Source organism: Dromiciops gliroides, chromosome 5, assembly GCF_019393635.1.
Source record: "Dromiciops gliroides isolate mDroGli1 chromosome 5, mDroGli1.pri, whole genome shotgun sequence".
NCBI classification, from domain to species: domain Eukaryota; kingdom Metazoa; phylum Chordata; class Mammalia; order Microbiotheria; family Microbiotheriidae; genus Dromiciops; species Dromiciops gliroides.
Genome location: NC_057865.1, coordinates 54690780 through 54712795, shown reverse-complemented (window position 1 = coordinate 54712795; position 22016 = coordinate 54690780). Strand labels below are relative to the sequence as shown.

General features: G+C 37.9%; 1 protein-coding gene across 1 annotated transcript in view; it reads left to right on the top strand.

The window, feature by feature from the left end:
- Window positions 1–22016, top strand: part of CUBN (cubilin) — a 294282-nt gene that overhangs the window by 212534 nt on the left and 59732 nt on the right. The window contains 6 exon segments of the mRNA XM_043967014.1: window positions 944–1093; window positions 3313–3434; window positions 4377–4602; window positions 5485–5672; window positions 9293–9449; window positions 17325–17474. Of these exon segments, the coding sequence (XP_043822949.1) occupies window positions 944–1093; window positions 3313–3434; window positions 4377–4602; window positions 5485–5672; window positions 9293–9449; window positions 17325–17474 (993 nt within the window).

Below are 22016 nucleotides of genomic sequence, written 5' to 3'. Positions count from 1 at the left end.
AGTTTTTAAAAATTATGTTAATAAAACACCGCTGATGTCACAGCTTTGTGAACATATGTATTTTTTTGCAGAATAGAAAAGATTTAATTCGTGGAATCTAGCCAAGAGATCATTAAAAAAATATCTTTCCTTGGTCCTCCATTTCTGTTGCAGGGGTCAGGAAAGACAGATCTCACTTGACAAGGGGAGCAGCTGGACATGGAATGATCAGAGTCTTCTGGGAGTGATAAGGGAGACCAAGGCAGTTCTCACTTAGAGGCAGTGGAAGGAAGTCCAGCCAATAGGGTGGCAGGTGTTATGTCTCTGCTGATGGGTAGCTATAGGACCATGGAGAGACTTTGGGAGCCGGCTGTATGGAGGATCCCGGTGGGCAGACGGTTGGCATTAGAGAAGACCAATACTGAACAAGTCAATTCACACATAGAAACAGATAGGGAACCAAGATCAAGACAAAAAGAACAAAACAAGAATGCAATTACTAGGAATGGAGCCCATGGAAGGGGCTTAGTTCCACATCCCATCACTCACAGCCCCCCCCCCCACATGGAAATTAGACAGGGAACATAAGATCAGAGCAGGACCAACCCCAAGGATAATTTGATTTTGAATTATAAATGTCAGAGCCTAAGGTTGGCTAAGGCCAACCCAGTACAATGATGGTTTGGACTCTTGTTGTCCTTGTCAAGAGGTTAGAGAGCTTACTAATTATGATCCTGAGCACGTCCCTCCATTTCCTCATCTATAAAATGAGGAAAACCATTTTAGAGGACCTACTTTCTAGGGTCTTGGTGAGGATAAAATTTATATTTGTAAAGAACTTTGCTAACCTTAAAGTGCTATATAAATGCCAATTATCATCATCATCACCATCTGAATAAGTTTAATAGATTTCATAAGAGTAGCAAAAATAGTGTCATCTTCAATGTTTGTTGATTTTCTTTAGGAAATGCTGATGGGCCTCGAATAATGAAAATTTGTGGACAATCATTACCCACAGTGCCCTTTGCTATACCTTTTTCTCAGATCTGGGTACAGTTTGTAACCAATCAACTTGTGGAAAACATTGGATTCCATGCTCATTACTCCTTCACAGGTATGGCTTCTGATTAAGGTTTCTAGCTCGATCACATGAAAATAAATATAGGACTAGAAAATTGTCAAACAGCAAGAATTTTTTTAGCATCTACTATTTGTCTATGTTAGTATTTGTATAGCATATGAAAAAAATAGGGCAAAATCACTGCCCTCAAAAAGTTTATAATAGAGTTGTAAAGTCATGAAATAATAAAAAAAACCAGTAAGTGACAATATTTACTCAAGTGGTAAGTGAAATGGTTCAGTCAGATGTATAGTAAGATTTCAGAGTGAGAGAGGAAAGAGAGATCGCTAGAACTGAAGTAATCCATTATCTTCAGGGAGGAAGTGAAACTTGAGCTGAGCCTTGAAGGATGGTTCGGATTTCAAAAAGCAAAGGGAAGAGGAGGCATGATGTTCAAGGATGGGGGACTGCCTTGACCAAAAATAGGAATTAGCAAGTCACAGAGCAAGGGCAATAAAGGAAGTCTTTTGGTTAGAGTAGAAAACTTGTGTTGGGTTGTGAGAGTTATGATAAGATGGGGCCTGACTATGGATGACCTTGAAAGGTAAGTAAAGAAATTTAGATTTGATTACTGAGATAGTAGAGACCCATTGTAGGTTCCTAAGTAAGAGAGGAACACAATGAAACTGTTATTTTGGGAAAGATATATTGACAGTAATGTGAAAGATAGACTGGAGGGGGAAGATATTGGAGTCAGAGAGGCCAACTGAGACATTATTATAGGATCCAGTGTGAGATTGAGAGCATGGACTTGGGTAGTGGCAATAGGAATGAAGAAGGAAGAGAAAAAAGATTGGTAGAACTTAGTGGACAGGGGAGAAGGAAGAAAATAAATAAATAACCCTGAGATTTCTAGCTTTAATGACTGGAATAATGATGATGGATGGTGTGGATGACAGAGAAAATGGGAAATTTGGGAAGGGAACCAGTAAGGATGTTTAGCCTGGAGAAGGGGGGGCTTGGGATGGGGAGTATTATTGTTTTATTCTAGCATTTGAAAGGATACCATGTGGAAAAGTTGCTTGGCTTGGCCCACAGGGCCAAGCTGGGAGCGAGATAGCCTCCTAATAAATAAAGAAATACACATTTAAATGGATTCCTTTGGGGGCAGGGGGTTCCCCATCAAGCGAAGGTTCGATGACCACTTGTCAACAATATTCTAGATGGGATTCCTGCCCAAGTAAAAGCTGGATGAGATGATCTAAGAGTGCTCCTGAGATACTCTTTTGTGAAAATAAAAATAACTTAAGTTTTTGATACATTACATTTGATATGATAGGAGACCGTTCAGTTATCAATCTATGCCTTGTAGGCCATCAGAATGACAGGATTGAGAAACAAGTGAGTGGCCCAGACTAGAGAGAAAAATCTGGGAGTTATCCTAGTGCAGATGGGAGCCAGAAGAGGAATTAGTGTCCAGGGTTGGGTTGTTTTTTGGTTTGGTTTGTTTTTTTGGTCAGATGAATAAAAAAGAATCAGGATTTACCAAGCCTATTGCTTAAAACGAACCACCAAGTATCAGTCTTTTAAAAAGGTATAAGAAGGGGCAACTAGGTGGTGCAGTGGATAGAGCACCGGCCCTGGAGTCAGGAGGACCTGAGTTCAAATCCGACCTCAGACACTTAACACTTACTAGCTGTGTGACCATGGGCAAGTCACTTAACCCCAATTGCCTCACCAAAAAAAAAAAAAAAAGGTTTAAGAAATATAGCATATTTTAAATTATCTGAAATACCCATCTTCCTATGGTAGAATTCAAAGGTGTGATGGCCAACATATGAAGAGGCTCATGTGATAGCATCTATGAGCATTGCTGAACATCCCAAACAGCTAAGGCTTGAGATAATAGAGCTGTGTTTTGAAGCTCATATATTCAATGGGCTTCATCTGAGGAAAGTGAATATTCTGACCCATCATCTTTTCTTACTATTTATGCACAAGCCTAGCCCGGCCCCAGATGGTTTTTTTTGCCCAGAGAGTTTCTAGTTCCCAGTTATTCTGCCTGCCCTTGACTCTGTGGGCCTTCAATCTCCTGATTTTTGTCATCCACCCCAAGGGCTGTGGACACTTTCACCCAGCTTACATCTCGCTGCTTTTATTCCAATGCGTGTGTGTTTTTTAAAAACTTAGTACATCACTGCTTCTATGGTTGTATCTTTGGGATGCTCTGTTTTTTGAAACCTTATTCAGAGGGCTGTGAACTTTGATTTCAGACTGTGGGGGCATCCAGACTGGTGAAGGGGGGGTGATCACCAGCCCAAACTATCCAGCTCCATATGGACGGTCCAATCACTGTTCTTGGTTGTTGGAGGCTCCAGAGGGTCACACCATCACTGTGAGTTTTAATTATTATTTTGTTAGGACTTGTGGGGAGTGGGGGGGGAGGGCTGGAAGGGGGGGAGGGGGGAGGACTGGAAGGGGGGAGGGGGGAGGGCTGGAAGCAGGGAGGAGTCTAGAATGCTAATACCTGCACTGAGAGTGGGAGCGGAAGGTATAGTTAAGAGCAAATCATGGAACAATAGAAATCAGAAAATCCATTAGCTCTATTATAGGACTTTCAGAAAAGGTGTTGGGTTTGGAGGTAGAAGATGTGGTATCAAATCCCAGCATTGCTATTTACTGGTTGCGTGACCTTGGGCAAGTCATTTAACTTCTTTGGCCTCAGTTTCTTCATCTGTAAAGAAAGGGGTTAGGTTAAAAGCTCAGTTCCTTTCCTTAGGGAATACCTTGTTGGAGGAAAGTATTAAAACCCCGATTGCTTGAGATCACAGACTTAGAAGTGGAAAAGACCATAGAGGTCATTTGAGCCAATCCTCTCATGTTATAGATGAAGGCAGTGGATCCCAAAGAAATCCCAAAGTGACTTGTCTAAAATTGTATACTAAGTGACAAAGCCAGGATTTGAACCCAAGTCTGTTGAGTCCAAATGCAGCAGTTTCCACCATACTTACTCAGTAACTTGGAGGTTATTCTCTCCCAGCAGTGACTTCATTCTACCTCTGAGTCCTCCAGAGAGAGTTAAGGGAATGGAACAAGATTTTCTTTTGCCAGGTCTGATTCCACCTGTTGGAAAGTCTTGTTTCTGAACAACACACTGTAAAACAGACTTTTAGAAAGAGGACAAGGGGAGTAAGGGGAGCAAGGCAATGAGAGAAGAAGTCAGCAGGAAAGGATAGAACAAAGCATAAAAAGAAGAAAGTGAAGAGGTTGTGGTTGGGGTAGGGAAACTCATTTTTAAAAATTCAGATTGCCTCATTCTGGCTTGTTATTTCTTTAGCTTTCTTTTACATTCTTTGACATTGAAAACCACTTCACTTGTATGTGGGACTCTGTCACTGTCATAAATGGAGGTTCTCCAGGGGCTCCTGTCTTGGGGCATTATTGTGGAACGACGATCCCCACAGCTATTCAGTCTGGTTCCAATCAGCTGGTGGTCATCTTTAATTCAGACCATTCTGTGCAGCAAGGCGGCTTTTATGCCACATGGACCACACAAACTTTGGGTAAGAAAAATCTTATTCTCTTGTCAACACAGTCATAGTTATCAATGTCCTCCTCTTCCAAAGTCATTGGCATTGTCCAATGGTTCAGCATCAGTAACCGATAGGATTTTTAATCATTAGAAATGACATTAAAGATGTATCTGTTTTGCAGTTGAACCTTAACCTATGCCAAGGGCCATGAGGCCTTTCCGTCTGGCTCACAGCTGAAACTTCCACATGTGTTGTCTCTTCTCACTAGAAAGTGAGCTTCTAAGGGGCAGCTAGGTGGCACAGTGGATAAAGCACTGGCCTTGGATTCAGGAGGACCTGAGTTCAAATCTGGCCTCAGACACTTGACACTTACTAGCTGTATGACCCTGGGCAAGTCACTTAATCCTCATTGCCCCACAAAAAAAAGAAAAGACAAAAATAGAAAAGAAAGTGATCATCTTAAAAGCAAGGACTGTATTTTTTTTCTATTGGTATGCTCAGGGGTTAGCACAGTTATTCTATACATAATAAAGGCTTAAAAATGCTTAGATATACCACCATTTAGCAATCCCAATGGCAATGTGACTGTCTAGTAGATAGAGTCATGCATTACTGTGGACCAAAAAATTCATCACTTGATGACCAACCTTCTGCTGAGGAGCCTCTCCAGAGTAAAGCTAGGCTGGTCCTTGGATGATAGGCATACACAGTTCATGGCCAAATTCACATTCAGGGCTTTACTAGCTTGGTAGGACAAGCAAAAACTTTTGCTCTGTTGACAAAGCTTTCAAGAATCCAGGTTTTACCTCCGGTTCATACATTATCTACATTAATTTCTTTTGATTTTCATAACAAAAGTGATAACACTTTATTGGGTCTTGGGTTAAAGAACATTTTGTGGCAATTTTCCAGGCTGTGGTGGAATATTTCATTTTGACAATGGCACAATAAAGTCTCCTCACTGGCCTCAAAATTTTCCTGAGAATAGCAGATGTACATGGACAGTCATTACACATGAAAGCAGACACCTGGAGATCAGCTTTGACAATAATTTCCTGATTCCCAGCAGTGATGGACAGTGTCAAGATAGCTACATAAAGGTCAGTGACATTTACTTAATTGAAGCAAAACTATTTTGGTGAATATAAATATTTAGCACAGAAATTAGTTCCTGCTAGTAGGAGTCAGAAAACAATGATTGGCTAGCTTAGACTTCATATACAGAAAAATCAGAAAATTATAATTTTCAGAGTTATAAATGGGACTTCAGGAAGAATGCTAATCAATTCTTGGAATGAGAGGTAATATAATATTGCCTACTAATCGTGAGTATACCCCAAGCCTCTATCCAGGGTCCTCTGCTCTTTTCCCTTTATACATTTTTACTTGGTGGTATCATCAACTCTCACAGTTTCAGCTATCATTTATATGCAGAAAATTTCCCGATCAAAGCATATAAAATGGATATTATAAAATCTCTCTCCTGAGTTCAAGCCCCACATCACCAGTTGCCTTCTGAACATCTGGAACTGGATGAATGAATGAACAAAAAGAAAACTTCCAAACATTTAAGTGCTCTCCTCTTTACCTTGGACTTATAGCCTTCTTGTCTTCCTTCAAGACTTAACTCAAACCCTAACTTCTGCATGAGGTCCTTATCACTCCTCTCCCCTACAACTATATTCCATTCAGTCATTCAATATATACACACATGTGTTTATGAATATACATATCTCTATATATCTTATATGTCCATAGTTGTTTACATGCTGTCTTTTCCATTAGAATGTGGATTCCTTGAGGTTGGAAATTTTTTTGTTTGTTTATTTGCCTATTCTTTGAAACTCCAATGCTTATCACAGTGTCTAGCTCATAGTAAGTGCTAATAAGTGGTTGCTGACTGGTGCTAATGTTGATTCACAAAACATGGATATAGCTGTGTCTTAGTAAATGTTTAACAGTTGATTCTCCCTCCAAAATGTACAGGATACACTTTTAGGATAAATCTGAACTATTAGCATTTTCTCCATCATTTTCTTAAGTCTCAAAATCATCAAAACACTAAATCAAGCCCTGATTTGTAGCATTCACCCATTTATGAGGTGTAATTGCTCATAAGGAAAATTCAACGCATATGTGTCAGTAGCTATAGATATTTTATTGGACACTGGAAGTCGCTGGTGGGTCAGTCACCCAAGTATCTACTATGATGTTTACAACCCAGAGTAAAAGAGGCTCCATAAGCAACCTGGGAGTCTTTGCAGTTGTGCTTCAGAAGCCCCTTTGGCTTGTTGTACAAATGATGTTGTAAAACTGTGATTCATGGCTCCAAGGTTCCACTACGTAGCCACATTATATTAACTTCCCACTCTCACCAAGTAAGAGTGCCCACATGCGGGAGATGAGTCACTTTGGTCATTGAATCTACATTTAATGATGCTACAAAAAGCATCAAAGAGCAAGTATCCCAGTGCTCTTTGTTTTCTCTGTAAATATAAGTATTGCCTATGTGTCTAAGACATCACAGGAGCACTGAGCACATCTGCTATTTTTCAGTCAACAAATAGGCAGGGGTCCCTTAACAAATATTTGCCCAGGGACTCAAATTTCCATTCCCCTCACTGCAAGGAAGACTGAAGGAATAGAAAACCGGGGATGGAAGAGGCTAGATTTTCCTTGATGTGTTTGAATTATTGGGTATCCAGGATACTTTCTGTATACGGATGTGGTATTTCTGGTACATTTAAATTGTCTCTTGAGTCATTATAGCTTGTCTATCACTTTTCAATGTTTAATTTATAAAGCAACTCAGGGAAAATATCTAAGTTTATATGAATAGTTGTTTTTTATATAATATCCATTTTACCTGCTTCAAATTGTTTTTGGTGTAATAAGTGAACTTTGCCTTTATCAATAAAGGCACCATTCAATTTCTAAGTCTAACTAAAACCTTGAAGGTTTTTGAAATATAGAGATGGATTCTGAAAGGTCCTAGAATGGTAAAAAAACACTTGTGACAAAGATGAGTTCTACAAGGTGTTTAAAAATCAAGAGGCAATTGAAAGAATTTCACATTGATTAACACTTCCTTAGACTAATTTTTCTGAATCTTTAGGGTTTTTTTGGATGGGCACTAGATTATAGGTAAGGAAATGTACATATCTTCAGTTCCAACAGAGGGATAGAAATTTAAGAACTCATTATCATCATTATAGAAATCCTGCTATTAGGCATTTAATCTGGGTGGTTCTTTACTTCAGATATGAAGCATTTTCCAGCATAGCTCATCACTTACCATTCCAGTAATTTATGAGTATGTATTGAGTATTGATTTCCTTGTGATGATGCTTAAAACATAATAATATTAATGATAATAATAGCATACATATATATTTCTTATGATCTGCCAAATACTGTATTACATGCTTTACAATTTTTATCTCATTTGATCCTCACAACAAACCTGGGAGTTTGGTGCTATTATGATTCCCATCCATAAAGTTGGTGAGGCAGTGAGGCAGACAGTGGTGAAAGGACTTACCCAGGGTCACACAACAAAGCTAACTAGCTTACTGACCGAGGCTGAAATTACCAAATATAATTTTCATGGTGAGTGAATTCAGAGAAGTGTAGTGAATGCCTTGGACCAAGTCAGGGGCATGCATTGGATTATTGGTTTGCACGCATCTTCATCTGCCAGAAATTACAACTTTTTTGTGCTCAAGTATTTCAGAGCCATCCAAATTTCCACTTCGAAGCAACCATAGTTTGACTTTATGTAAGATTCATATGGATGTCTCCTAGGTGCCTAGTGCTGGGAAAGTGACCTACAGAGAGGACATTTGAAACAAAATGAACCAGGAAATTGGTGATTTGAAAATATATTATATGTATCCATATGCTGACTAAGCTGATGAAAAATACTGTTTTCCACTATTTGGTTGCATTATATCTCTAGCTACACAATATTAGTTCCACTGAGAAATGTAGAGGAGATTTGCATTCTCCTGGTATATGTGGCCAAGGGGCCCAGCAGTAGATTATATAATTATTAGATGAAGAGTAGGCTAGCTAAGTTTGGTTAAACTTGTCAGCAGAATGTTGACCATCAACATTTTTTTCTCTAACACTATGACTCAGAAAGACAGTTTATTAAAGGTGTAGAGAAACGATAATATGCATAGGAGAAGAGTTTGATCACTGATAAAATCACATATCTTAAAAGCATTGGAGTAATATGTAATTTTCATTCACTTATTGTTCAGTAAATATTTGTTTCATGTAAAGTGTTCGGTCTCTACAACTCAATTTTAAGCTCCTTGAGGACAGGACTACTATCTTCTATTTACTATGTCATTCAGCACCCAATACAGTAATCATCACACAATAAATGGCTAACCTTCTCACTCACCAAGAGACTACTCACTAGATGATGGAATCTGGAAATAGTTTGATTAGATAGCTGATTATTTAATCAAAGAATCATTTAATGGTTATATAAAAATAGACAGTCTCCTTAAAGGAAATATAGACATATGCCCAAATGAAGCAACTTTAAAATTTCCTCTAATAGCATTAAGAGAAAAGTACAATTTAAAAAATAGATTTATTGTTTTTGAATTTTATGGCCATATGGAGATGAGCATGTCTGGAAATGTACATGATTTTAAATGTTGAAAAAAATACTGAGATTAATAAATCATCCCTATGAACATTCTAGGTTTGGTCAGGGACTGAGCAAACAGAAGGAGCCCTGTTGGCCACAGGTTGTGGAAACGTGCCTCCCAGATCCCTCATCATTCCAAGAAACTCCTTCACTGCAGTGTTCCAATCCCAGGATGCTGTAGGGCAAGGTTTCTCTGCATCATACATAAGCAGTAAGTACCACAACTCCAATATGTACTACAGGGCTCAATAAAATAATGACTGACATTATCAAGATCTTTTAAAAAAGCGCTTAGCAGGTTGGAATGATGATTTAAGTATAAGATCAAATTGAACATAAATCAATGCAAAAAAGAACTACACTTGAGTTCAGAACTTTGCAAATATATCATAAATGCCACATGGACAAAGGGTGCCTAGGCCAATAGTATTATGAGAGAGCAGAGCTTTTAGTAGGCTGACAACTTTCCATGTGAGACACTGGTAAACTATGGTGATCAAAAAAGCTATTATTGTCCTAGGCTGTGTTAGGAAGGAATAGTGTTCAGAACATGGAAGTCATAATCTTATTGTATTTTATCCTGTTTTTGGTTCTGAGAAACATTAAAAAAATACATGAACAAGCTGGAGGTTTTCAGGGGAAAATAATCTGGATAGAACTCAAAACCTTATCACTTGAGGATCCGTTGAAGGAATTGGAGACATTTAGCTTAGAAAAGAGAAGACCTGGAGATATGATAACCATAGGTGAATATTTGAAAGATTATCTTTTGCACCTGGAACTATAAGAAGCAATTAACTGTGTGACCCTGGGCAAGTCACTTAACCCCAATTGCCTCACCAAAAAAAGAAAGAAAAAAAAAAGAAAAGAAAAGAAAAGAAAAAGAAGCAATTAAGAGGCAACTTTTGCTTTGATGTAAGAAAATTACTACTAACAATTAGAGCTAGCCAAAAGTGGGGTGGACTGCCTTAGGAAGTGGTCAGTTTCCCCTTGCTACAGCTGTCAAGGGGAATTCCACGTCAGGTAGAGATTGGACCAAACAAATTTGAGGGCCCTTAAGAGCTCAGGAAGACAAAGCTCATCATTAAGGGTCTAGCCTTCCAGAGATAACAAAATGTCCAAAGGTAGGTTTGGAGCCAGGAGATAAGCCTAGTGAAGAATGGGCAAGCAAAGTGAAAATACAAAATCAGGTTAAAAAAATAGGGCACAGACACCAGGCAGGTGACTTTTGGAGGTGAAGGAAAGCAGATGGGTGGCACTAGTGATGTCTAGCAGCATCAGGGATAACAAAATAGTATGCTTGTATGTCCCTTAAGCACACATGTACCTATTATTTGTTTAATTTGTTTGTTTGAACTCTCTCATTCCAGATCTCTTACATACATCTTAGAGAGCTATAGTGGTTCTGGATAAGAATGATAATGATAATAATAATAATAATAATAATAATAATAATAATAATAATAATAATAATAATAATAATAAACTCTTCCCTTACCCCGGGAAGGTTGGAGGTTTATAAAGCATGAGAGATTGTGAAATTCTTCCATGTCACTGAGGTTGGCAAACCACAAAGGCGTCCTGATTGGTTGAATTAAATGAAAGATAGGTTAATACATATATGATTCACTCTGAAAATCATCTGCAGATGGTTCGTGTCCCTCTATGTAACAGCAAACCTAATTCAAATGGACTGTGGGTTCACTGTTGTGATCCCTTCTTAGAACTCTGAAACTATCACTCATACTCACATATTTATGGGTCTTCTAGAGTAAGACTTCTTTATTTAAAATATTTTATTTTTCTGCTATTTTATGTAAAATAACTTTTATCATTCATTTTTTAAAATTTTGAGTTCCAAATTTTCTCCCTCCTTCCCTCCTTCCCCTCACCCCCCTCTCTGAAATGGTAAGCAGTTTGATATAGGTTGTACATACACAGTCATGGAAAACGTTTGCATATTAGTCATATTGTAAAAGAAGACACAGACCAAAAAAAAAAATCCACAAAAAAATAAAGTGAAAAATAGTATGCTTCAATCTGCATTCAGATTCCTTCAGTTCTTTATCTGGAGGTAGATAGCATTTTTCACGAATCCTTTTGAATTGTCTTGGATCATTGTATTTCTGAGAAGAGCTAAATCATTCACACTTAGTTGATCATCATACAATATTGCTATTACTGTGTAAAATATTCTCCTGATTCTGCTCACTTAACTCAGCATCAGTTCATGTAAGTCTTTCCAGGTTTTTCTGAAGTCATCCCCCTTGTCATTTCCTAGAGCACAATAGTATTCCATTACAATCATATACCACAACTTGTTCAGCCATTACCTAATTGATAGACATCACCTCAATTTCCAATTCGTTGCTGCCCCCAAATGTCCTTTTTTGTATAAATAGATCATTTTCTCTTTTTTTTTTTCATTTTCTCTTTTTAAACAGATCTCTTTGGGATAAAGACCTCGTAGTGCTATTGCTGTATCAAGGGGTATGCACAGTTTTATAGCCTTTTGGACATATAGTTAAAAATAGTTCTCGAGAATAGTTGGATCAGTTCATAACTCCACCAACAGTACTTTAGTCCCAATTTTCCTATATCCACTCCAACATTTGTCATTTTCCTTTTCTGTTTTATTAGCCGATCTGATAGGTATGAATTGGTACCTGGCAGTTGTTTTGATTTGCATTTCTCTAAACAATAGTTATTTAGAGCATTTTTTCATATGACTAGATAACTGATTTCTTTTCCTGAAAACTGCCTGTTCATACATAGCCTTTGACTATTGATCAATAGGGGAATGACTTGTATTCTTATAAATTTGACTCAGTTCTCTATATACTTGAGAAATGAGGCCTTTTTATCAAAGATACATGCTGTAAATACATTTCCCAGTTCTCTGCTTTCCTTCTAATCTTGGTTATATTGATTTTATTTGTGCAAAAGCTTTTTAATTTATTATAACCAGAATTTTCTATTTTACATCTTGTAATGTAGAACAAGAATTCTTAACCTTTTTGTGTCGTGATCCTCTTTGACAATGAATTGTATGGATCCCTCCTCAAATAATGTTTGTAAATATATAAAAAATACACAGGATCACAAAGGAAAATAATTATGTTGAAATAAAAAATCATCAAAATATTTTTAAAAGTTCACAGACCCAAGGTTATGAGTTCTTGTACTAGTATAAAATAAATCATAAAGGATGTTTGAGCTTCACTGGGAAGTGGAGGGGAGGGGAGGGAAGGACAAAGGGAGTTAATCTCAGAACATGTACTCAAACCATTCCATTTCCTTTGGTGTAATGTACTGGAATCACTCTCACATGGTCCTCAATTTTGTGAAGATGTGGCAGTAGAATCTAACCCTGATGATGACCCTATGAAGCATATTTCTCCCCCTCAGCCCCCTCCCTTATTAGGGAAAGAAGCAACAGACAGTTGTCATGCTCTTTGTTACTATCTGTTGCTCCCCTGCTACCCCCTCCATCACAGATAAAAGATCTTAAGATATGGCTGTAGCTGCTTCCTCAAAGGAAGAGAGCCCTGCTGCGCCCATAGCTGGCTAGATCACAGATCACAGCTAAGATCATTTCTTTCCATTAGTATCTATTAACAAGAAAGAATACCACCAACAATCAAGATAAAGTGCCCTGAATCTTACATCCCAAACACTCATCGCTCTTGAATACAGATGCAGTCTTTGGCTTTCTCTGGAGTTGTATAAGTCATTTGGAGGCTTGATGGTGATTAAAAGCCCATTTGAATCAATTCCTCTTCTCAACTGGCAGTTAAAATCCAATTAGACTTTTTTCCTCTAAAATATTTTAACGCAAATTTCCATGTAAAGCTTCCTAAATGATTCAAGGATATGTGTTTTATACTAGGATGGGATCCATTCACTGCATTTTTTTTTAAATGCCCTAACATTTTTTTAGCATCAGCCCTTCCTTAGTTTGAGTTTCTATTCCCATAGGTTTGGATTCTGTGCCACCTCAAGGGATCTTTCAGAAAATAAACTCCCTGCTCACATGCAACAGTTATGTGGGTTGAGAATATTTCTCAGCATCCACTGGCAACCCAGGTGAAGGAAGCAGTGTGGCAAAGTAGAAGAAAGACTAGATTGAAAGGCAGGCAAGATGAAGAGGAATCTTGGCTCTGCTATTGACTGCATGTGGTACCTTAAACAAGTTATTTCACCTCTATATGCCTAAGTTTCCACATCTCTAAAATTAAAGAGGGTTGAACTTTGTGCTCTCTATAGCTCCCTCTGCTTCTATGAACTTAGGTCCCACATAGCCAAAAACCTGGTACAACAAAAGAATTTGAAGCGTCCTTGCAAGGGTGTGGTAAGGGGCTGATCTATATGAACTTGGTTTTATCTTCAATAACACAGTAGACTTCTATATACCCCTATAGAAAATACTCGAAATAAATGAATAAGAAATACTACCCTAGCAAAAACTCTTTCAATTGTTTTTAACCATGAAAAAAACCTTGGGAGCCATGTTGAAATCAACATGGCCTAAGAGTCATAATTTTATTAAGCATTTCATAATATAATGTGGCATTGGAAACATTCTTTTATCTAGTATATGGTTTAATTAAACTGAGGGAGTTTTTACCCCAGATCATTGCTAGGAGAATCTTCTATCCAGAGCTAATATGTGACTTATTAATGAATGAAACAATGGGTTCTGACAAGAGAAAGGGAGAAGTAAAGTGGCTGTTTTATTGTTCTCATGTGGCAGAGAAATATTCCTTTTGACTGGAGAAAAATAGACATCAGTTGTTTTTTTTTTGTCTTCGGGATCACTTAGCTTCTGTGTAGTTGCTTCTCTCTTCTGTTGCATATAAAGGATGTAGTTACTCAGAGAACCAGGAGGTTTGGAAGATAAAGTAATGCCTTGTCCTCGAGTACTTCAGCTCAAGCTTAGGGAGAAGTGTGCTAATAAATCCTAGGGTTAGAGCTGGGATGCACCTTATAGCTCATCCAGTCTCACCCTCTCATTTTACAAATGAAGAAACTGAGGGACAGAGAAATGAAATGTGTACAAGGGTATGTCAGTAGCCCTGAGTTCTCTGGCTTAAATCCAGTATTTTTTTCCACTTCATCAAAGTTGTCCATTGAGCATTTCAACAGCAGATATAAGAAGGGAGTGTGTTCTGGGCATAAGGTATGAATTCAAAGAGGCAGGACAAAGTATAAAGATTATAAAATCCGTCATTATAAATCTATCCAAAGCTGGTGCAAAGACTTGATCTGATCTGCACATGAAACTGAGGCACCATCACCACTTCCTATGTTATAGGATATTTTTATATTTTAGGTGAATCCCTTTTTAGAGATTGAATTGGAAAGCTGTAAGGTTTTTTTTCTTTAAAAATAATTAATTTATTTTTAACATTCTTTTTAACTTTTGAGTTCCAAATTCTCTCCTTATCCACCACCCTCTCTCCCACCCACTGAGAAGGCAAGCAATATGACATCAATTATACATGTGAAATCATGCAAAACATATTTCCATGTTAGTCATATTTCAAAAAAAGCAAGAAAAATAAAGTGAGAAAATTATACTTCAGTTTGCACTTAGAGTTGATCAGTTCTCTCTGTGGAGGTGGATAGCATTTTTTCACCATCAGTTCTTTGGAGTTGTCATGGATCATTGTATTGATGAGAGCAGCCAAGTCTTTCACAGTTGATCATCATTACAACATTGCTGTTACTTTGCACAATGATCTCTTGGTTCCTTTCACTTTACTTTGTATCAGTTCATATAAATCTTGTCATGTTTTCCTTTTCCTTTTTTCTTTTTTGTGGGGAAGTGAGGGTTAAGTGACTTGCCTAGGGTCACACAGCTAGTAAGTGTCAAGTGTCTGAGACCAGATTTGAACTCAGGTCCTCCTGAATACAGGTCCAGTGTTCTATCCACTGTGTCACCTAGCTGCCCACTTTGCCATGTTTTTTTTTCTGAAATTTGCCCCTCATATTTTTTTATAAGTTATGAGTTTTTCATCTGACAACACACACCACAAATATTATTATACCAAGTTCCCAGGAACATGTGGTACTAGAACAAAATATCAAAGACAGAAGCACCCTACCTCTAAAAGACTGAAATTTTAGGCTAACTGGGATGAAAACAATTAAATAAGATAGATATCATAGGCTTCTGGGAAGGCAGTGGTCTAGGAGTTAGAAACTAACCCCAAACTTGCTACTAATTAGTTATGTAACCCACACATTTCTTCATCTGTAAAATGGATGTAAAGCAATTTGGACTCTAAGTCCCCATGAAGGCATGGCTACAAGTATATAAATACATATACCAAAAGAAAATCATGAAACCAGGACATAAATTCCAGTAAAGTAATACTATCAATTGAATTTCATGACTAAATGCAATTTTATGTGGAGAGCTAGAAGAGCTATATGCAGTTAGAATAGAAAGTCTGGGGAGCAGTTAGGGGTTTAACCCCAGACAGAGCAAGTTATTGTCCAAAACGTTTGGAATTGAATGAGGTTTTCTTGCAAGTATAACAACAACAGTATTAATAAGTCATAGCCGGGGCAGCTAGGTGGCGCAGTGGATAGAGCACCGGCCCTGGAGTCAGGAGGACCTGAGTTCAAATCCAGCCTCAAACACTTAACACTTACTAGCTGTGTGACCCTGGGCAAGTCACTTAACCCCAATTGCCTCACTAAAAAAAAAAAAAAGAAAAGAAAAGAAAAATAAGTCATAGCCAATATTTAAAGCACTTTAAAGTCTGCAGTGTGCTTTATATGTAATATATCGTTTGATTCTCAGGACCCTGTGGGGTAGGTCTGATTATAATTTCCATTTTACAGAGGACAAAAAATAAGGCTAAAGAAGGTGAAGATGATTTACTACCCAGGGTCACACAAAAGTGTTTGAGGCAAGAATTGCACTCATGTCTCCCATATTCCAAGGAAAATGAGGGAAAGGGATACTTCATGTTCAACTTGGGGAAGAATGATTGAGGGAGGGAATGAGAAAAACTGAAGAATAATATCTTTGAGACTGGAGATTTTTACAATGAGCAACGAAAGAAATGTTATCGTTTGGAAGGGAAGGAATGAAATCAGGAATTCTGCAAATAAAATTCCGACTGCTGCTTTTCCCTGATTTTTGTGGATTATATTCCTTTTGTATCTCACAGTTTAGTTGAGAATAGTAATCCCACTTGCAGAACCACAGAAGGAGGTGAGTTAGCTAATAAGAGGGTGAATCAGAAAACAGGAGAGGTTTTTTTCTTCTTCATTTTTTCCCATAGCTAATGTTGTTCTTGGAGCACAATTATAATGGGTTAACAAGAAGACAATATCAGTCTACTTCTAGTAATAGAACTCATTTGTTTAATAGGTGTGTATAAGTACATTTGCATATCTTATAAATTATATAAATAAATAAAAGCTATGACACTGTATGGTTATAAATTATTTTTATCAGTATTCATTTTCATAAGTATCATTCTCTACTTCTACCCCTCTAAGGTAAATGATATTAGAGAGTTTCCTAGGACCCTGAGAGATTAATGAAGAAGTTGCAGAACCATTGCTGATCTGTATTGGCAGAGGAAATTCCTTTACTGGGAGTTAGTTCCCTACTAAGATGGTCCAGATGAAGGAGAGGTAGATGAAGAAAGAGAAGGGGAGGGGGTGGGAGAGGAAAAGATAGGGGGAGAGAGAGAGAGGAAGAAGGGGGAAGAGAGAGAAAGAGGGAGAGAGGGGAAGAGAGAGAGACAGAGAAATAGTGCAATTATCCCTATTAAGACATTTAAACAAGGGATTTGCCCAAGATTACCCAGTGCATTTATAATGAAATCTCTGTTCATTATTTAACCCACCAAACCATGTGACCTTTTCCATATATTCCCATGCTATTGGGTTACTTAATCACGGAGCCCAATCCCTGGACTGTATTGTCAGTTGTGGACACAAGGTAGTCCAAGGATTGTGGCCCTTTCCTGTCTTCACGAACCCAACTGAAGATGGGTAGAATGACATGACCTCTCCCCAACCCCAATTACTGATGTCTTTGCTCCTGTTTGTCTCCATGCAGGATGTGGAGTGAACTACACCAGTCCTTCGGGTTACATCATTTCTCCTAACTATCCAAGTCAGTACGATAACAGCATGAACTGCAACTATATCATCACGGCCAACGCACAAGATGTAATCATCCTAGATTTCTTGTCTTTTCACCTGGAAGGTGAGGGCTCATTGCTTTTTGTTTTGTTTCGTTTTGTTTACCTTTAGTCTTCGAAAGTGGAGAAGGTCTACACTTCTGACTATGTGTAGCTAATTACTCTGCAAAGATCCAATACCAATGATCCTTACTCAGATACTAGCTGTGTGATCACACGAAAATCACTTAACCTCTGGGCCTCAGTTTCTTTTTTTTTCATTCATATAGTACTTCATTTTTTTCAGGTTCAAGATTCTTTTTTTTTTCCTTAATAGTATTTTTACATGTAAGGATAGTTTTCGACATTCATTTTTATAAAATTTTGAGTTCCAAATTTTTCCCACCTTCCCTTCCTTCCCCCTCCCCAAAATAATAAACAATCTCTTATATGTTATATATATATATATATATATATATATACACACACAATCACATTCAACATATTTCCATAGCAGTCATGTTATGAAAGAAGAATCAGAACAAAAGGGAAAAACCTCAAGAAAGAAAAAGGAAAAAGAAAAATAGTATGGTTCAATCTGCATTCAGATTCCACAGTTCTTTTTCTGGATGTGGAGAGCATTTCCCATCATGAATCCTTTGGAAATGTCTTAGAACATTGTATTGCTGAGAAAAGCAAAGTCTTTTACCGTTGGTCATCACACAGTGTTGCTGTTACTGTGTACAATGTTCTCTTTGTTCTGCTCACTTCACTCATTTGTCTTTCCAGGTTTTTCTGAAATATTCCTGTTCATCATTTCTTATAGCACAATAGTATTCCATTATATTCATATACCACAACTTGTTCAGCTGTTCCCCAGTTGATGGACATCCCCTCAATTTCTAATTCTTTGCCACCACAAAGAGAGGTGCTATAAATATTTTTGTACATCTGGTTCTTTTTCCCTTTTTTATGATCTCTTTAGGATATAAACCTAGTAGTGGTATTGCTGGGTCAAAGGACATGCACAGTTTTATAGCCTTTTGGGCATGGTTCCAAATTGTTCTCCAGAATGGTTGGATCAGTTCACAACTCTACCAACAAAGCATTAGTGTTCCAGTTTTCCCACATCTCCAACATCTATTATTTTCCATTTTTGTCATATTAGCCAATCTGCTAGGTGTGAGGTGGTACCTCAGAATAGTTTTAGTTTGCATTTCTCTAGTCAATAGTGATTTAGAACATTTTTTTTTTCATATGGCAATAGATAACTTTGATTTCTTCATCTGAAAACTGCTTGTTCATATCCTTTGACCATTTCTCAATTTGGGAACTCAATTTCCTTTGCTATAAAATTAAGAGGTTGGACTTAATGGCCACTTAGATCCCTCCCAGATCTATAGCTATGATCCTGTGTTCAAACCTTACCAGATACCAAATGGAATATCATTTGGGGACACCCTGGATGCACCAATACATACATGTCCCAAAAGCAGACATTCAGGATTTCCAGAGTGAAGGATGTCTACTTCTACCAGTGGACTGACTATCTTCTCCCCACACATAGGGGTTCAAATGATCATTGAGCGATATTGCCATATGGTGTGATTGTAGCATTGTAATGACTCAGATTTTGATGACTTATATGAACTGAAGGTTAAGTAGATCCAGGAAAAGAGTATGCACAATAATTATAGCTGGGCACTCAGAACCCCCTTGCCCCCCAAATGAAACTCAACACTGTTTATTACAGTGATCAAACCTGGTTGTGCAGAAGAGATGAAAAAACACACTTGCCTCCCATCATAGCAGAAGTGCAGGACTAGGAGTTTGGAATAGTACACACACTGTAAGACAGAGCTGTGACTGAACTGCTTTTATCTCTCTTCCTTTTTAGATATTTGTCACTAGCACTTATTCACTGTAATCAATGTGATATAAAAAACAGATGATCAATTTTTAAAAAATAAGGATTTTTAAGTACTCACAATCTGAAGGCTTCTCAGGGAATAATTTCTAAGCAAACATGTGATGACCCTTGGTAGGTCCCTAAAAGGAAAGGAAAAAGGAGTTTCCTTCTTATCACCAGTTGTATTAAAAGTTACCTTTAGTGGCATTTATTAAACACCAACAACATGGTAAAAATGAGAGAAAGAGACAGAGAGACAGAAAGAGAAAACCAGGTGTTATTAACTAGAAGCCCCAAATTCCCTTGCATCCGTTCTAAAGTGAGCCAGCAGAGTTTACAAACAGTATGATATGATATAAACAGAAGTGTTTTTCCTGAGCAAGGTCAGATATTCTCATCCCAGAGGCTGTCCCCACCCCCATTTCTTCCCATTGAGTATAGGAGATAGGCAAGGTTACAGGAAAGAAAGCACAACTCCCCCAGAGTGCTTGTATAAAAGACCAAGCATTGCTCAGTCAGAGAAAACCCCTATAACCAGTGTTTTCTTACCCAAATACCTGCTATAATGAATGTGCATTGTGCTAGAGGCTGTCACCATCAGTGCCAAATTAGCAAAGAGGCACTGCAATGCTACCAGAGTAAGTGTCCCTCAGTTCTACCAACCTGATCATACCACTAGCTATTCTAACGAGCAGTACGGTCTAAATGGAAAAGCAGATTGGGGTTGGAATCAGGTGACCAGGCCCCCAACTCTGCCCCTTCCACTTATTACTTGTGTGACTGGGTACAGGATCTCTCTGTTCCTCAGTCTCCTCATCTTAAAATGAGGGATTGAGTTAGATGATCTCTAAGGTACCTTCAAGCATGTGACCTATGTTTGGATAAATGGCAACTGAAAGGCACAGTGAATAGAGCAGTGGAAGTCAGGAAAACCCGAGTTCAAATCCTGCCTCAGATACTTCCTAACCCCACTATGCAAAAATGATAAAATCTATCTCATAGGGTCATTGTGGGAATCGAATTATAGAAACTGTAAAGTTCTTTGCAAACCTTAATATAGAATATAAATATTATTAGTATTTTTATTAGTCTTGTTATATGTATTCTTTTATATGCTACCTTCTCCATATGATTCATCTGTTTTCTCATTTGTGAAATGGAGGTCATGATAACAGCACTCACCTCATGGTTGTTGTGAGGAGCAAATGAAATAATGTATGAGGGGCAGCTAGGTGGCACAGTGGAGAGAGCACCGGCCCTGGATTCAGGAGGACCTGAGTTCAAATCTGACCTCAGATACTTGACACTTACTAGCTGTGTGACCCTGGGCAAGTCATTTAACCCCAATTACCTCACCAAGAAAGAAAGAAAGAAAGGAAGGAAGGAAGGAAGGAAGGAAGGAAGGAAGGAAGGAAGGAAGGAAGGAAGGAAGGAAGGAAGAAAGAAAGAAAGAAAGAAAGAAAGAAAGAAAGAAAGAAAGAAAGAAAGAAAGAAAGAAAGAAAGAAAGAAAGAAAGAAAGAAAGAAAGAAAGAGGGAAAGAAAGAAAGAATGCTTATTCTATGCTTTTCCATACTCCATTACCCACTAGGATTGCCCAGAAGTCTTAGAGCAGTTTAAAGGGACAGTAAGACTTTTGGGACACCAAATGTGTCCCAAGCATCTCTGCTACTTATTTCTAGTCCAATACTAAATTTAACTGGAATTGTTTAAAAATTACAAAGGATGTGATCATTTGAAAACTTATGATTTTTGTTTCAAGATGGCAGATGAAATCAACCTTGACACATCTATCAGTATTCTTTGGTAGTATGGCCTATTTCATCAAAATTTCTCAACTCCTTTGAAATTTATTGTGAGTTAACTTGCCCATGATCACAGAGTAGTTAGTGTCTGAGGTGGGATTTGAGTTCACATCTCCTGCTTCCAAGTTAAGCATACTGTCTTGTATGCCTTAGCACTGCTACACACATATGCACACTCACACACTCACACACACACACACACACACGCACACACACACATGCCAGATGCTATGGGGTTGAATGAAAATTGAGATCTCTTCATATGGTCATCAAAAGATAGAAAATGTGATTTTTCCTATATTCATGTGGTAAGATCAGATAGAACTGAAGATGTGGTCATTCTGAAACACATGACTCATTGAGTTTTTCTCATACATGGAGGACCTGTGCTTGCACCCAACTTAAATAGCCCAGAGTGAACTCAGAAGATCAGTTGTTGTTTTTTAAACACATCTTATTCTACTTTGTTCTTATAGAACCATTTGAAGTTATTTTGAGGGCCATAACCTCAGGCAGGGCACTGGACTAGTGAAAAAAGAGAATAAAAGAGGGGAAGTTGTGTTACCATGTCTCCATAATCATTCACTGTCCCCTGGTGGATCACCCAGGATGAATGCCTGTCAGAAAGTAAACTAGAAACACAAGGCAGTTAGAAATGAAAGTGTTAATTATTTCCTTAATACTTTGCTGATCATGAAATCTGTTTTGTTTGCTATATGTTATGTGTAACAGGAAGAAAACTCCGAGGTGACATGGGATTCTACATTGTTAGTGTTTGCATTTTTCAATCCAATACATGCAGGAAGGTTATGTGGTACCATCTGGCACATTTGTCACTTTACTTTTTTACTTCATTTAAACTGTCGAAAAAAAAAAAAAAAACCACCAACCACCTCCAAAACAACCCAGCCCTGAG